This window comes from Natator depressus, chromosome 2 (assembly GCF_965152275.1).
Source record: "Natator depressus isolate rNatDep1 chromosome 2, rNatDep2.hap1, whole genome shotgun sequence".
Lineage (NCBI taxonomy): Eukaryota > Metazoa > Chordata > Testudines > Cheloniidae > Natator > Natator depressus.
Genome location: NC_134235.1, coordinates 78,819,862 through 78,837,632, shown reverse-complemented (window position 1 = coordinate 78,837,632; position 17,771 = coordinate 78,819,862). Strand labels below are relative to the sequence as shown.

Here is a 17,771-nt window from a genome sequence, read left to right as displayed (position 1 = left end):
GTTTAGTTGTATGACCTTCCAGATTCAGCCTCCCATATCCCTTCCTCTCCATCCTGACCTCATGCAGAATCATTGTCACAGCTTGCACCCCTTAGTCAGCTCCTTTCCATCTCACTGCGTGGCTGCTTCATGGTTGAATAAGGAGGAAGAGCATTGTTCAGCGGCTTTCAACAGGTTCTATTCAACAGTGGAAAGTCCCTCTACCAGAATTGCCTATTTGGTGAAATAGAAATGGTTTTCTGTGTGGTTGTCGGCCTGCAGAGTTCAACTGATGCTGGCTTCTAACCAGTACTTGCTGCATCATTGGTTGTGGGGCCTTGTGCTTAGCTCATTGAGGGTGCACCTGGTGGCAATTTCAGCATTTCATCCCCCCATTCCTGGAAGATCAGTCTTTTCTGGTGCTATGGTAGTAAGGGTCTGAAAAGGGCTTCTTCATCTCCATTCTCCAGTCTGAGAGCTGGTTCCTCTGTAGGACCTTCACACAGTACTGGCAGCCTTAGTGGGACCTCTGTGAGCCTCTGGCATCTTGTTCCTTTCCACTTTTGTGCCAGAAAACTGTTTACTGGTTGTGATAAAATCTGCAAGTAGAGTCTGCAGATTGCAGGCTCTGATTACAATACCACCTTATACAGAGTTCTCCAAGGACAAATTTACTTTACAGCCACACCTAGCATTTTTATTGAAAGTGGTCTCTTGGCTTTCATTTGAACCAGGCAGTATATTTACCTGTGTTCTTTCCTAAGCAGCATCCATCTCTTAGAGGAGCAGCATCTCCATACATTAGATGTCAGGGGATGTCTAGCCTTCTATCTTGACAGGACTAAAGCATTTTGTGCTTTGCCTCACCTGTTTGTGTTGTATGGGGATTGTATGAAGGATCGAGCAGTCTCTTCACAAATGATCTTCAGATGGATAACATCCTGTATCAAGTCTTCGTATGAAATAGCTTCAACTACACCCTTTGAGTGGATGTGAGCTAATTCTACGATAGCGCAAGCAATGTCACTAGCGTTCCTTGATGACGTTTCAATATTGGACATTTGCAGGGCTGCCACATAGTCATCCATAAATACATTTATGAACCATTATGCCATTACTGCAACTTCCAGAGCTGATGTAAACTTTGGAAGGGCAATCCTGGAATCCTTGTTTAGATAGACTCCGCCTCCTCTGGGTACTGCCTGTGAGTCAGCTAAGTGGAATACATGGCTGCATCTACTGGAAGAAGAAATGGTTACTTACTGACACTGTGGTTCTTCAAGATGTGATGCAGACATGTATTCCACAACCCATCCTCCATCCCTTCTTCATCGGAGTCTAATATCTGGGCTTTCGGAGCTAAGGAACTGAGGGGGGTCGAGGCGGCACAGCCTCATAAAGCCAGGGGAGGGGCTATGATCCGGAGGCACAAGCACTGCCTCCTACAAGTACTGCTAGGCAAAATTCTCTGGCTCCAGTGCACTTATAAAAAGAGAATTGGAGGGTGGGGGGAGTAAAGCGGAAAGATACATTTAACTTAACTGAAAAACACAGGGACTGGAAAAGGGTATTTTTGAGGGACAAAAGAGGCAAATGGCCAATATTTGCCTTACCTTTCTGTTTGAGTGGAGAGATGAGGGTCAAGTCCTCCTCACCAGAATTATTTTTTCAGGGTGGAAAGAGAACCTAGTTCAGATGCGAAGTTCTCCTTACCTTTCATGTCTTCTCCGTGTACTATTGTTGCTGCCCTGCAAGTGACAGCAGCCCAGGCCTGGAGCATTTCTGAGAAGCTCCACGTGCATGTTCTGAAGCTGCAGCTTACAAAAGTCTTCAGAGAACCAGCCCAAGACAATTACCGACCCTAACCCCCACAGTGTTTCAGGATAAAGTTAAAAATGCAGATAGAAGCTCTGCTCATGGGGCAGGGATTCAGGCCTCAATACAAATAGTAACTAAAAATGCACAATATTTAAAAATAATAAATGTGAATCAACAAGTATCCCTTTAATAATATCCCTTGCAAGTTCCTTTGGGAAAGAAAAAGCTTTCATTATACAAAAGAAACTAGTTTCACTGTTGACTTATGTGTTTATCTATTTAAAATAAAGTTCTGGGTTTGTTTGTTTTTTAAAACAGATTTTGAATGTCCGTAATGTTTTGGTTGTGGTATCCCGCTGGTATGGAGGTATCCGGCTAGGACCAGATCGCTTTAAACACATCAACAATTGTGCCAGAAATATACTAGTGGAATACAGTTACACAAGTTCAGCTGTAAGTTATTACTGGAAGATTGACAATGTCGATACTGAACATATAGGGCCATGTACTCAATTTGTATAAATTGTCATCGCTCAACTGAAATCAATGGAGCTATGACAGTTTACACCAGCTGAGGATCTGCCTCATGGTAACCTTTGAGTGCTTAAGCTAAACCTAAGAGCTCAGTTAAAAAGATTCCTTCACTACTTTTCTCCTTATTAAGATTCCATAGACTCCCCTTTGTTTTTTTACTTCTTTGGAATTTTTCCTTGTGTTGTGTAATTTTGGTTTTATTGCTTGTTAAATGTAAAAGTAAAAAAAGAAAAAAGGTTAATTTGACTGCCTTACATGGGTAAAGACTATGGTGTTAGAGATCCCAAGTTAGAGTACGTGCCTGATAACCAAATTCATGATAGGCACCATCATGGTCTCACCATCTCAAATAACCCTGAGATTGAGTGAGGCCAAGTTCTAGTCCCATTGAAATCAATGGAAGCTTTGACGTTAACTTCAAAGAAGTCAGGATTTGGTCTGATATTTATATCTTTTTTTTTTCTTTTTTCTTAAACACCTCATTTGTTCTGATACACTGTATGAATCTCAGGTTATTTAACTACAGTGAGCTGTTTTTCAGAAATGATACAGTTCACTCTACACTGATTGTACAATTCAACATTTTTGATGCTTTGTCAAAGAGAAAGCTGCTCTCAGAAGAAATTTATATGTACAGAAAAACATGTAAACAATTCATAAACAATAAAACACCAGACTTTCCCCGTTTAAAAACTAGATTAGAAGAGTGGAAATCAAGAACAAAGAAAAGACTAAGGGTACAGTTTTTGAAAAGCACCTAAGTGGATTGACTTTGAATGGGACTTAGACTCCTACATCACTTAGTTGCCTTTGAAAATGTTTACCTTACCACACTATACAGTGCTGATATAAACATTTTACAGCTTGATAACAAACCACCTGGTGGTGTTGCTCAAGTCCAGGGTGAAACTATATTCCCTCTCCTATGTCTTCCCTTAACTGCCCACACTCCTGCTTAGCACAGAATCCCAGCAATCAAATGTATATGGTTTTAAGTAGTCTTCCAGAGTAATATTCCAATTGGGCATTACTCCTAACAGGCCCATGAGAGAGAGTAAGGTGGGTTCATGGTTAAAGTATCTAATTTGTAGAGCCCTGTGTGGATACACGAATGTGTATCCGCATCCAATCCGCACGTTGCGGATATCTGCAGATATCCACGGATAAGCAGGGCTCTACACTGGGGGCTGGGCTGAGGCTCTGAGGTATCTCCACCACTGCAGGCTGGTTGGGCAGAGCCATGTGGGCAGCTCGTGCAGAGTTGTGGACCCTCTACCTGCCCTCAGCCAGGCAGGAAGCTTGGGGGGCTGGGACATGGCCGTGGGCTGCTTTCAGCCCCTCAACGCTGCACTGTGGGCAGGTGGAGGGTTGGTCGCAACTCCCCACGGCTCCCTGGCTGGGCTCCACGCTGGGGTAGCCGGGAGAATGGGGGAGACCTGTGAAGCTGCCCAGGGGCTGCTCGGGCCCTCCGCCCAGGGGAGGCTCTTTCCGTTGCCAGGCAACAGCTTTGAGCCAGGAAGAGCTGCGCTGGCAGCTGTGGGGAGCTGCGGCAGACCCTCCACCTGCCCTGTGCAGGGAGCCTGAGCAGCCTCCGACCCGTGTCCCAGCCCCCCAACCCAGGGCAGGTGGAGGGTCTGTTGCGGCTCCCCTAAGCTGCCAGCGTGGCTCTCCCCGACCTGGCTTCGGCTGGGGGGTGGCTTGGAGCCATAGCCCTGACATGATAAGAGCCAGGCAGGCCGCTGTGCGGAGCCACCGTGGACCCTCCTCCTGGCCTGGACGTGGGGCCTGAGCAGCCCCCGACCAGTGTCCCTGCCCCCCATGATCCCCGCCCAGGGCAGGTGGAGGATCTGTTCCGCAGTACCTCACAGCTGCCTGCCCATCTCTTACCGTCAGAGCCCTGCACGGATACAAAACTTGTATCCGCATCTGCACTGCTATCTGCAAAAATGGTCCACGGATATAAAGCAGATACCTGTGGATTTGCAGGGCTCTACTAATTTGAAGTCTAGTGATCTGGGTTCTGGTCCTAGCTCTGCCGCAGACTCCCTGTGTGACCATAGGAAAGTCTCTTAAACTTTTCTGGGTTTTGTTTCCTGATCTGTAAAGTACAGATAATAATTCTTTCTTATGTAATATATTGTGTAAGCCAGAGGTGGGCAAACTGCGGCCCGTGGGACCCTCCTGCCCAGCCCTTGAGCTCCCAGCCAGGGAGGCTCGCCCCCAGCCTCTCCCCTGCTTTCCCCCCTCCCCAGCAGCCTCAGCTCCCTGTGCCGCCAGCGCTCTGGGCGGCAGGGCTGCGAGCTCCTTCCGGGCAGCGCAGCTGCGAGAGCCGCTGGCCTGCCCCGGTGCTCTAGACTGTGAGGCGGTGGGGCTGGCTTTGGCCAGGCGGTGCGGCTGCCAGTCCTGGTGCTCTGAGCAGCATGGTAAGGGGCGGAGAGTGGGGGGGTAGATAAGGGGTAGGGGTCCTGGGGAGCAGTCAGGGAGGAGGGGGTGGTTGGATAAGCATGGGAGTCCCAGGGGGCCTGTCAGGGGTTGGGGGTGTGGATACGGGTTGGGGCAGTCAGGGAATGGGGAGCAGGAGGCTTGGATAGGGGGTAGGGTCCAGGGGGGAAGGTTAGGGGGAGGGGGTTCTGGGAGAGGGTGGTCAGGGGACAAGGAGCAGGGGAGGTTGGATGGGTTGGGAGTTCTGAGGGGGCAGTCGGGGGTGGGAAGTGGGAGGGTGCAGATAGGGGGCAGGGGCCTGGCTGTTTGGGGAGACACAGCCTTCCCTGCCCAGCCCTCCATACAGTTTTGGAACCCCAATGTGGCCCTCAGGCCAAAAAGTTTGCCCACCCCTGGTGTTAGCAATAGTATTTGCTCATACAGGATGAAATAATATTTGCAAAGTACTGAAATAGAAGTTATGTATAAACAGAGGTGCTGACTTTCTAATGTGCTGGGGGGGGGGTGTGTGCTCCACTCCACCCCTTCCCCCAATCCTCCCCCCCACCTCACCTCCACCCCTTCCCTCAAGCCCCCATTCCACCCTGCCCCTTCCTACCCCGCCCCTGCTCCATCCCATCCTGCCTTTTCCTGCCCTGTTCAGCCCCCTCCCCTGAGCGCATACCACCCTCACTCCTCTCCCTCCCAGCTCCTCCTGCATGCCACAGAACAGCTGATCGCGGTGGGTGGGAGGCGCAGGGAGGAAGGGGGAGGAGTTGATTGGCGGAGCCGTCAGCAGGCGGGAGGCACTAAGGCGGAGGCGGGAATCTGGCTGCATCCACCATTTTTGAGCCCATGGAGTCAGCGCCTATGGGTATAAGTACTAAGTATCAAAATTATATTTTCCTCTAATTTTCCCAAACAGTTCAAATTTTGAAACTTCAGGTTCCCTACCTCCTGCACCTTACCATCCATGCCAGCTTCTCCTGCCTCTTAATGTTTCTGTTTCCTTCCTGCTCTTCACTCTAGAAGATATAAATCATGTTTGTAGATATGCATGTATGTGTATAATATGTAATTGCCAACTCTAAAAGGATCCAGGCACCTGGAACCAATTGTTTAAGGGATACTTCAAAAAATCACACTTTTGCATGAAAAAGTCCTCCTACTTCTGATACAAAGTGCATCTAAGATGGTTATAACTGAAAGAGATAAGAATTTTCTTTCCCTCTTTTCTGTTTGTTTACTTTGTGCATTTCACAGCACTTTGTGTATATTGAGTTTCACTGTTTCCTTATATAGTCAGTCCATTTCCTCTCTTTTGTGTGGGTTGTGGATTGTTCATACAGCAGCAGGGGAGAGAAAAATATTCTTTCAAAATAGGAAAATGTGGTTGTAAAACAAAATTGTCCTCAGGGAGTCAGGATTTGCTTTTGGTGTGTTTTTTTTTTTAATGACTTCATTTCAGATTGATTCAGTTCCTTTTAAGGTGTGTGTAATTTGATCTCCTTTGTAGAGGTTAACATCATTCAGTGAAATGTTTATCAAATGAATGCTAAAGATACTAGTGTTGTAGATAGCAATTGTGTCTGTGGTTTTTGGAAAAGTGTTCTTTTTTGCTAATTGTCTTCAGCATAGCAATCAGGATGCAAACATGCTCTTTAATGTGTTCCAGTAATGGACTTTTCTGTTTCATTTTAAATGCTAGTTTCCAGTAAACAATCAAAGGCATTTTGTAAATTATACATGAAATGTGAGAATTGCATGCTAGTAGGAAGGAAACAGGTTTTTACAGCAGGTTCAGATGTGTTTGATACTTACACCAGACATGAGAAACTGGAGGCCCTGCATTGTCGTCAGCTCGTAAACACTGTGTGTTGATTTGAACACGGAAACAGTGAGACACAGACACCATAATGTGATTAAATATGGAGGCTGTATTTTTATTAACAAGTCATACCATACTAGGATAAGCCACCCCACACCCCAATGTATTATAAACCTCAGCGTGAGAGTGAAGGTCACCCTTAGGTCTGCCAGGCACCCCAGACTGGAAGCTAGAGTCCTGACCCATTCCTTTCCTCCATGCTGGAGGTAGGAGACACGAGATGAGGTAAGTCACAAGCTCCATGAGACATAGGCATACCCCATTGCTATTCCATGAAAGTGCTTGGGACCAATGCCCAGGCAGCCTGCTGGGTTTAGGGCCTTTAATTGTACCCTTCCTAATCCACCAGATCATACCAAAGTTATAACAATTGTAATTAAATTTCCTCAAACCTCTTGGATGCCATGTGGAAGGTGAAAAAACTCACACAGCAATTTGCTAATTTCACCAGGTAAGGAAACTGCAGAACTGGCTGTCAAGTTAGCCCCTGGCATCAGAGGAGATCCAGCATTAGTAGCTTAAAAGTGGGGCTGAAACAGAGAGCCTGCAAGGCTTCCCCACCTGGGAAGCAAACTTTATCACTGCCTTTCCCCCACTGCACTAGATGGGAGCCAATCATCCAGCCCTGCACCCCCTCCTCTGTCCACCTACCCAGTGGCAGCAGGAGTGAGCTTCATCCCATACCCACCAGAGGTGAAGGGGGAGTGTGGGAAGCAAGGGGGCACGTGGAACACTGCATTAGCTGCTTCTGGTTGAGATATGTCTCCACTGCTCCTGCCTCCACCAAAACCCCAGCTGGCTATTGGGGTGAGCACTTTCATTCTTTTTTTGGTCCTAAAGTGCAAGATAGTGAGTGAAGCACACATGTTGGTCCACTCCCGATTAACATGGTGTTACTTCAATGAAGTCACACCAATGTGAAGTTATGATGTCTATCTTATCTATTCATTCAGCTCTCTTCCTTATTATCTGAGTGCTTATTGGGGCAGTGCCCAGAGCCCCCAGTTAGGTTCAGAGGTCCATTCTGTTAGGTGATGTAGAGAGGAAGATAAGATCCTTGCCCTGAAGAGCTTAACTGTTGTAAGCGAGGTCAGAGTCAGGGCGATAATTCCTTTTGTAACTATGAATAAAGGTTTTAGAGTTGCTCAAGATGAAAATTTACTAAGTAAGAAAGTTAGGTTGTTAAATATACAAGTCTGAATGATCACAAAATCTCTGAACTATGAATATTTTAAACTGATTACACTATTAAGTGTAGTGAGTCACCTCAAAAGAATGTTAGCAGTACACAGAAAAGCAAAGTGGTCTTTACTAGAAATCATATTTGTGTGATTTTTTTTTTCCAGGAAGAATCATCTAAGCAATTGGGAAAGAACAAAAGAGTAAGAAAGGACAAGAAGAGAACTGAACATTAATTCATTTAAAAACAACATTAAAAAGTTCAGTTTCCACATATTTATATAAAATTATGTATGAATCTTTTTTCTGCAGAAAAGATCCTCAAATATATGTTTTTATTCCACACAAAAAACCACAAGGGCTTAGAAACATTTTCTTTCTGTTCAATGATGGCCTCAGCCTTCTGGAACAGAGAGCTTAAATAAAGGAGTTTTACCTACTCTCATACTTTTAAACTGAGTCCTGTGCATACCCAGAACCATTTTTTTTTGTCAACTACAGTTGATTCAGGCACAACATGGATTAACTGGCCTCCATACCATCAAATCACTAGTCAAGTGCCTGTCTTGGCCTGGGACTCAGTCAGCAGGGTTCTTCAACATTGGGATGAAGACACAAACACTTTGGAATATTGTCTTTTAAAGCTTTCTGTACCAAAGAAAAAAAGCAGATAGCCTATTGCTAAATTGACTTGGAGAGGCTCTCTTGTGTATCTAGTCCTTGAGCATACAATTTGGAGTCTGCTTGATGAAGTCTCAACAGCTATCATGAAGAAAAAAAAAAAAAAAGAAAAAGGTAGCAATCCACAGAATATAAAACTTACTTTGTCAATCCATTGAGAATTTTGTTGCATGTGTGTCAGGCTGAAATTTGTGTAGGTGAGGTGCCCTAAAATTGAAAGAGCCAATGTTTTTGAAACAGGAATTTTGAAATCATGTATTTCACCTAATAATGAATATTAAATATCAAGTATCTGTACAAGTGGTTCTGTTTTGTTAATTGTGTAGAATCTTTCATGCCAATAATTTTCCCCTCTCATAGAGCTTCCAGATTTCTCTCTACTGTTCTACAAATTTAGGTCTTGATCCTGCAAAGGGAGTCAATGGGATTCCTCTTATGCATTAAGGACCTGCCATGTGGATCCTGAGGTTTTTTCCCCTGTATCTTTCACTTGAAGGGATGTACTCAATTAGCCGAGGGTCTTTTTCATCTCTAACTTTTATGATCTTTAATTGCTAGGGTTGATAGTTTCTATTTGAGTTCTAACAATAAAGCCACTTTCATAGCCTTGGCCCACATTAGTGCTATACCACTAAAATTTTCTATCAGTGAGAGGTATGCATTTTTTAATTACATTTATATATCAGCAAAAGCCTTAGTGTAGATGTAGTTGTACCAGCAAAAAAGTGCTTTGACAGTATCATTTATTTTGTTCACCAAACTGGTATAAAATATACCAGCAAAAGCACTTTTTTGCTAGTATAACTTGAATCTGCCCTTGAGTTGCTGGTACAGTTATACCCACAAACATTTTCTACTATAGAACTGGGCTGATTAAACTAGTTACACCAGAGTGTCACACAGCAATGGAGAAATCTCATCACATGTTTAGTCATACCAAAGTTATGGATAAGTTATTTAATGGCCTGATTTCCAAAAGAATGGAACACCCACAGATCCCTTTGCAGCTGTTTAGTTATCTTACAGATGGATTCATTTAAAGCCAAAGTACTGTCCTTTACTTCTAGTAAAGTGACAAATATTCCCAATATTCCAGTGTTTTTCTCAGAGGTAGAAATTGCTATTATGTAAAAATAGGTGGGGCTTCAGATATTTTACAGACACTACCGATTCCAGTCCCATGATGATATGAATGTTTCATTCGTTCCTTCCAGAATGCACACTTTAGCTCATGTTTTCAAAAGTGACTAGTGATTTTAAGTAATTATTTAGATGCCCAAGTTGAGATACCTTAAAATTTAGGTTTATATTTCTCCTAAAATAAACTATAACTAATCAGTGCTTAAGTTTAAGGAAATTGGAAAGCAGACTAGCAAAGCTAAGAGACTTGAGAATCCTTAGGAAAGATTGACATGGAAGTCTCTACATTAGAGCTGTTGCAGATAATACTAAAAATGATTTGCAGATATTTTAGTGAATAAATGTGGTAACTTTGCTAAGATGTTATTCATGGTGTCATATGGTTTGTTGTTTGAATACCTTGACCAATGCCAATTTGTTTATGAAGATGTTAGAGAATCCCAAAAGTTCCATGAATTTTAGCCCAAATAATTATTCAGCTGAAAATTCAGATAAGTGTTGGTTGCCATTTATTTTCCCATTACAAAAGATTGTCAACGAATCAGTGAGCAAAAACAATCCCATCTCTGAGAGCAAATAGTTAAAATGACAGTATGTATATGTTTGTGTAACCACTGGTGTGTAAATCCCCCTCTGTGCCAGTCCAGAGAATAGATGACTTATTACAGCAGCCAGCTACTGAGCTGTCTCTCTTTAGCTCATGCAGCTTCTGGTTTTAGCTCTGGACATTCCCAGTTCAGTCCCCTTTGTGTCACCTCCAGGAGGGTGGCCATCATGCTTGCATTTGTTTCTTCTGCAAGAATGTTAGCTGCTGGCAAACTACCTCTTCTGGACTGATATGATGAGAGAAGTTATATCCTCTTTTTTAAAAAAAAAAAATATTTTTCTAATTTAAATCTTCCTTGACTGAGAAGGAAGTTTTACTTGTAGCTTTCCACAAGATGCTTGTTTTTCAACAAAGCATGAGAGTAGATTTTTGTTCCAAGGGGTTGGGCTCAATCGTTTGATTGCATACACCCCTCTGTTCATTGTCCTTTAAAGCATAGAAGGGCAGCCTAGGTCAGATGTCAAAAGGTTTAGGTTTGGTATAGATAAAGACAAGTGAGATGTTTATTGAAATCTGACAATGAGGATGTGCATGGTGTTCAAGGATACTCTGCTGGAGTACAACTTGTGTAACTCTGAGAATGTGTTATTTAATTCAAGTTTAATGTGCTTGTAAATTCTAGATGGAGGTCAGTTTTGTTCTGATCAGTACATTACAGGGAACCTTTCTAGCTTTAATCTCTCTAGCCGTGATAGTCTGTTAGGTATTACAGCTCTGATGTAATCCACCTTCTTGGTGATTTTGAGATACGGCTATGGGCAATAAAAGGCACAGTTGTGATCTCTAGTATTTGCCCATTCAGAGGAGTATGGGGGGAGTAAGACACCCTCTTTCTCTTCTGTGTGAGATAAGGATATCTCAGGGAAAATCAGCCTCTGCAAGGCTGATTCCCCCCCGCCCCCCGCCATCACATGCAGATTGGCAGGGAATTGGATGGAGATTTCACTTTACACTTTCCATGCCAGTTTAGCTGTGCCAGCCAGCATGTGGGGGAAACAATCTGGGTTGGGGATAGGGTTGGAGTGAGGGATGAAAGAGGCAGTATGTTGAGACTGAGTCAAAATATGGTCCCTGGTCTGCCCCTTAACTCATCAGGTCTTTTGGCAAAGACACAATCTAGTCCAAAATAAATGGACGTTCCTATATTTCACTTTAATAGTGGAACATGTTATCTTAATTAGGTGAATTTCAGTATCCTAAAGGAATAGCCCAAAACATTGCAGTAATATTACTTACTATTGCAAGCTGTAGTGCTTTGGAACTTTGCTGCAAAATATTATAGTATTTTCATAAGGATTTGGATGGATGCATTTAAAAATTAAAACAAAATTTGAATACAGTGCAATGCTCCCTCTCTGAACACAACAATGCTACATTTACTATGGGATCAGCTAGATTTAAACAAATCTTGTAGGACATTAACTGGCAAATGGAATCAAACAAAGAAGAAATGTGCAAAAGTCATTCTAATTCCTTTACATTAAAACCCATTATCCAAATATATTTTATACTTCTAATAAAATATAATGGTGCGTTTAAACAAGCAAAGAAACTAAATGCTGTTAAATGTCCCCTACCACTGTAATTCAGATACCAAATTATGGACTATATACATATTTAATCCAATAAATGTGAAAGGATTTTTCAATAGGCTGGAAAAATTGAGTGATCTGTTTATCAGATGAAAATTCAGAGAGAGAAATTAATATGGCGTCAATCCCTACTCAAGTCATTAAATACAGCCTCCTCCTCCATATAAATATGCCCACAAAAAGGTGCAAATAGCAGTTGGAGAACAGAGGGGGAGAAGGGTGCTTTAAATTTTTTAAATTATTTTGATTGCAATGATTTTGCTGTATTGGAAGCAAATCAGACTGCCCCTGAAACCCAATTGATGACTCTAGGACCCTTAGGTGCCTAGAAACAGTATCTGCATTCCTTTTTCTTGGTGGTTAAATTGAAGTGGCTGTCATTCTGCCAACAGCCCCTTTGACGTTTATAATCTGGTCTCTGATAAAGATTTTTCAAACACACACACACACACACACACAAACACACAAACGTTGTTAGAAAAGTCTTTTCTATCAAGGTGCTGGGTTCTCCATGAGCCAAGGTGAATTCAAAAGGAACAACAGAATACTGAGAGTTAGTTCCTGCTGGTCTTATAAACTGCAGGGTCCTGGGGCCAGATGGTTTTCAGAATGGTTTTTGATTACGCTCAGTGCAAAGTTATTTAGGTTGAAAAAAATAGCATAAAACATTTAATCCAACACTCCTACCATGTACTTGGAATTTTTCAGTACATAAATCTAAAAAGGATTAGTTTGTTCTTAAACCATTTTTATTTTTTACAGGAAATAAAATCATTTTATTAGTCCAACATAGCAATTTAAAATTTTGAATTGTAGTAATAGTTTGGTCTTGTAGTGTCTTAATACTTTGAAAAGGCATTCAGTGCAGTTCTGTTACCTATTACTGTACAGTTTTATGTTTGAAATTCATACTTCTGGGGGAATTCTGCACACTATTTTAAAATTCTGTAAAATTCTGCATATTTTATATGTCAAAACACCACAGTATAATCATACCAGTTTCAATTATTTTGGTAATTTATTTCAAAATACCTGTCAGCAAGTATGTCTGTAATATGACAGACAACAAAAAAGATTCAGGAAATGTTTTTTGACAAATAAATTTCTTAGTAGGCATATTAATACAGAACTTTGAGTTATAATTCATTTAAACTACAATATAGAAATGTATTTCCCGCAGTGCAAAGGCTTGGGGGAATCAGGGCTAATATAGGAGCTGAGGAAGAGGGAAGTAATTGCTGGAAAGAAGCCTTGGAATGAACCTGCAGGGTTGTTGGATGTGGGTGGGAGAAGTATGGAATAGTTTTTTGGGGGAGGAGGAAGGGAGGGAGTTAGGGAGCCTCTCCCATGCTGACCCTAGCCTATCATTCAGTCAGGCACATTTGCCCTGTCCCCATGTGGCCCTGCCATAAGCCATATTCGGCCCCCACCACTGTCTGTCACTGCTATAGCCATTCTGAACCCCAGTCTGCAAACCCCTGCAGCAGCCCAAAGTGCCCCATGCTGTCTGTCCCCACCATATGCTGTGCCTCCTCACCTGCCCCCATTGGCAGGGCACTTTGAGGAAAGCTGCCTCTTCTCCTCCCACTTCCCCCTCTGCAGCTGGCCGCTCCTGAGTAGGAGTGGCTGTGCTCTATTCTGGCACCACAGTAGCCTGGGTGGGTGAAAAGCCTAACTGCAGCACCTCTCTGGTAGAATGTATTTTCCACGGAAAAAAATTCTGCAGGGGACCTGAATTCTGTGCGTGTGCAGTGGCGCAGAATTCCCACAGGAATAATTTCATTATGAATGCCTGCAAGGAAGAAAATCCACAAAACCGACTGTGCTCACTTGAGCATATTCGATTTTCACACCGACTGTCTAGCACGTTGATTTGAATGAAATTTGCTCTTTTTATAGAATTGTCACTAAACTTTTTACACAATATCCTGCTGGAGGCACATGTTCAGCAATCTATTAGTACCAGTTATCTGCCGTAGAAATTCTCCTAGTTATTTACAATTTTATTTAATTCTAAGCTTTCAAGTATAGTTAGTAATAGTCTAGCTAATAATTCTCTCTCCCAGTTTCATTATAGTTACAGTGCTGCTGCAGAACTCTGCTAAGAACTAATGGAATAGATCCCTGGTTAAACTTTGACTACATTAGGAATATTTTTGAAACATTTCTCAGTGTTGCTAACTGTGTTGGGAGCCTTAATATAGACAGCCTGTTGGCTCCCAACATTTTTTTTTTTTTTTTTTTAGCATTCTGCTGATCCATCTGATGGCTGCTTACTGGCCTATGTGAAATAAGTTTATGAGTTTGGTCTATTTATCATACCACTAGAACCTATATGATAATTGGCACTAACTAGCTTCCTTATAGCCCCAGATTGGAGGTACCATACACACTCTACTACATTCTCCCTCCTAAAATTGGTCTTCAGGATCCTAGACCCTGCTTTATTTCTAGCAGTACTAGAGATATTCAAATTAATAGGTCCAGATTCTCATATTGTGTAAACTGGTTAGTATGGTGTTCCACTGATAGGTCTTGTTGCAAGATTGGGGTCTTTATACAATTTCCTTTCAACCCTCAGCAGACTTTTCCCATAAGTGCATTACTAGAAAGAAGTTATTGTCTCATAGTTTTAGATTGTAAACTCTCTTGGGGCAGAAACCATCTGTGTTTTGTGACAATACTCTGTCCTTGCCTCCGTGGGTCCCGCGTTTCCTGGCGGATTTCGCTAGCCTCAGAGGCTCACTGTGACCCTCCATGTAACCCTTCTCTCTCTAGAGACAAGGGTCACAGTCTACTGAGCCATTTTCATCATAAGCCAGTGAGGGAGGTGAGGAGAAGTTATCCTTCCTTGCACAGTCTCTGTTGTCTCCCAGTCTCAGTGATTAATCAGGGGGCAAAGGTCTGGGGGGGGGGGAACCTGGGCCCACCCTCTACTCCGGGCTCCAGCCCAGGGACCCTATTAGTATCAGCTATGGTAGCTGACCTTTTAGAAACAGGACACGTACAATTGCCTGGGCTACTTCCCCCACACAGCAGCCCTCACTTCCTCAAGCTCCATTTCACCCTTACCTCAGGGCCTCCTTCCTTGTGCGTGATATGGTGTGTACTACTCAGTTTCTCCAACAATGCAACTTCCTGCCACAGCTCCTGACATGCATACCCACCTGACTGGCTGGGAGGCTTTTAACTAGTTTCAGCCAGCCCCTGATTGGCTTCAGGTGTCCCAATCAAGCTAGCATTCTCCCTGCCTTCTGGAAAGTTCTTAATTGGCCCCAGGTGTCTTAATTGACCTGGAGCAGCTGCCATTTTGCTTATCCTGGTACCAGGGATTTGTTTAGCCTGGAGCTAATATATCTATCTCCCACTACTTTTCTATAGCCATCTGGCCTTGCCCCGTCACAGTTTGTATAGCGCCTAGTGCAATGGGGTGTTGGGCCATGACTGTGAGGCTCCACGATAATATAAATAATAGCTATAAAGCTAATACAGTCGTCCTGGTTAACGTTGTTCTGTTGCTGATCAATTAGGGAACATGCTCTTTTAAAGTTGTGCAATGCTCCCTTATAATGTTGTTTGGCAGCTGCCTGGTTGTCCACTGCTTGCAGAAAGAGCAGCCATTGGAGCTAGCTGGTGGGGGCTTGGAACCCGGGTGGACTGGCAGCCCCCCCATCAGCTCTCCTAAGTTCCCTGTGCAGCAGCCGCTCAGCAGGCTATCAATTGCCGGGCAGTTCAGCTGTCCCTCCCCTCACTGCCCTGTGCTGCTGCTGCTCTCCGCCTTGGAGCTGCTCCCGGGAGCCTCCTGCTTGCTGTGCGGGTGGATGGGGCGGGGGGAAGAAGAGGGGTGCTCAAGACAGAGGGAGCTTGCTGGCTGCAGCTGCTGTCTCAACTTGCTGATCTACTTAAAAAGGCAGTGTACTTAAGAGTGGGGTCAGCATACTTAAAGGAGCAATGCGCATCTCTCTCTCTCACACACACACACACGGTGTGTGTCTGCAGTCTGCCTCACACACACACACGGTGTGTGTCTCTGTCTCTCTCTGCCATGCTATCTCCCCTCCCTCCATTCATGCTGCCTTTTAGAGTGTGAGGCTACATTAACAGCAATGTGTTAACCCTTGAGGGCTCAGCCGAGTGCTAGTTGATCATTTAACAGTAAGGCATTCCCTGGGAAATATCCCACCTTCTTCCACCCTCTGACTTCACCACCTCAACCAAGTTTCACAATCATCATTGCTGTGTACAGTATTAAATTGTTTGTTTAAAACTTATACTGTGTATATGTGTTGGTGTGTGTGTGTGTGTGTATATATATAGTCTTTTGTTTGGCGGAAAATATTACCCTGGAACTAACCTCCCACACACACTTACATCAATTCTTATGGGGAAATTAGATTTCACTTAAAGTAGAATTTTTCAGGACATAACTACATAAGTGAGGAGTTACTGTAGTGTTTTTGCCTTTAAAGGCTGATCTTAAAAGGGAGCAGTTGGAAGGCAGAACTTGCTCTGTATTTGGTACTTTTCTGTCCTATCAAGCATTGCTTGAGTCTTATAATCAGCAAATGTCCAACAAAAAGATGTTTCCAAACTCCTGACAAGTTTAAACTGTGTGTCTAAGTTAATGGATTTCTTTGCTAATGTATGTATAATAGGAAGAAAAACTCTAGTGGTAAGCAGGTCTCTTAAATTTTCACATGTCTAAATGAAAGCTGTCATTTCTATTACTATATATGGAAATAGTGGGATGCTGCTCCTTTTCATTTTCAACCAGATAATCCCATGTTGAATTAGATCCAGCTAACTTAGTTTAGATCAAACTTCAGGCTGTGGTAACGGGGAAGAAAACAGTTTGTAGCACTGCTTAGCCGTTGTTAAGATCTGTGGTTTGTACAATGATGCCTGGAAATGAGATAATGCTCAAAGTAGAAGTGAGTATCTTCTTATATAGTTTAAATTCTGATATCACTTACGTAGTGTGCAGATTTTGTATGAAAAATAATGTTCTGCATGTCTGTAGTGCCTTCTATCCAATGTTTATCTGAAAGCATTTCGCAAGCAATAATGAATTTACTCCAACACCCTATAGAGTAAATATTTGTATTCCCATTTTGAAGAGGGGTAACCAGAGTCAAAGGTTGAAACCAGCATTTGCAAACTTGGATACTTAAAGTTAGACCCTAAAAACCATTTTTAAGTTTCTGAATAAAAGTGGCTTGATTGTCAGGGTTGTTTCACAGCTTCCAATGAGTGGCTTATGAACAAATAACAATCTAATGTGTGCACACAATTGGCACTCCATTTCTATCACCAGCCCTATGAAGTCATGGCCCCATTGAAGCCAAAAGCAAAGCTCCCACTCACTTCAGCAGGGCCAGGATTTCTCCCGTTTTTCGGAAGTTAGCTTCTGATCCTGGTTCACTAAAGTCAATGCATGCCCTTATTGGTTAACATCAGTCCAAGAAATATCAGATATAATTTTGCTGTATATGAGCTTTGAACTATAGAGACTGCATAAACAGGAAAATATTAGAAAAAAAATTCTGATCTCCATGACATGGACAACATCATTTTATATGTTTGTACATCATCTAGCAAATTGGAACTCAATCCTACAGCAATATAAATAATAATTTGTTGTTGCTAGATAAATACCGAAGAAATTAGAAATTAAACCTATTTTTTCTTCCCTAGAATTAAGTCCCTGCAAATACATGTAAATGGGAAACAAATTCCAGAGAAAATCTGGTGTGCACACTATGCTAAAAATAAAAAATTCTTGTCTATAATAAGAAAGAGTGAGCAAGAAAGCAATTTTTCAAGCCAGCTTTTCTGACCTCCATCAACAAGGATCAGCCTGAAGGAAACACAATGTGATGTTCTCTAACTCGAGGGAACACCCAGCACCCCCATGTTCATCCTTATAAAATTA

General features: G+C 42.8%; 1 protein-coding gene across 4 annotated transcripts in view; it reads left to right on the top strand.

Annotated features, from left to right (window-relative positions):
- Positions 1 to 8,617, top strand: part of IMPACT (impact RWD domain protein) — a 40,494-nt gene extending 31,877 nt beyond the window's left edge. For all 4 annotated transcript variants that reach the window (XM_074944498.1, XM_074944496.1, XM_074944495.1 and 1 more), the window contains 2 exons: positions 2,116 to 2,250; positions 7,987 to 8,617. In XM_074944498.1, coding sequence (XP_074800599.1) covers positions 2,116 to 2,250; positions 7,987 to 8,055 — 204 coding nt within the window. In that variant the 3' untranslated portion in view covers positions 8,056 to 8,617. The remainder of the gene's footprint in view (positions 1 to 2,115; positions 2,251 to 7,986) is intronic.
- Positions 8,618 to 17,771: the final 9,154 nt, after the last annotated feature.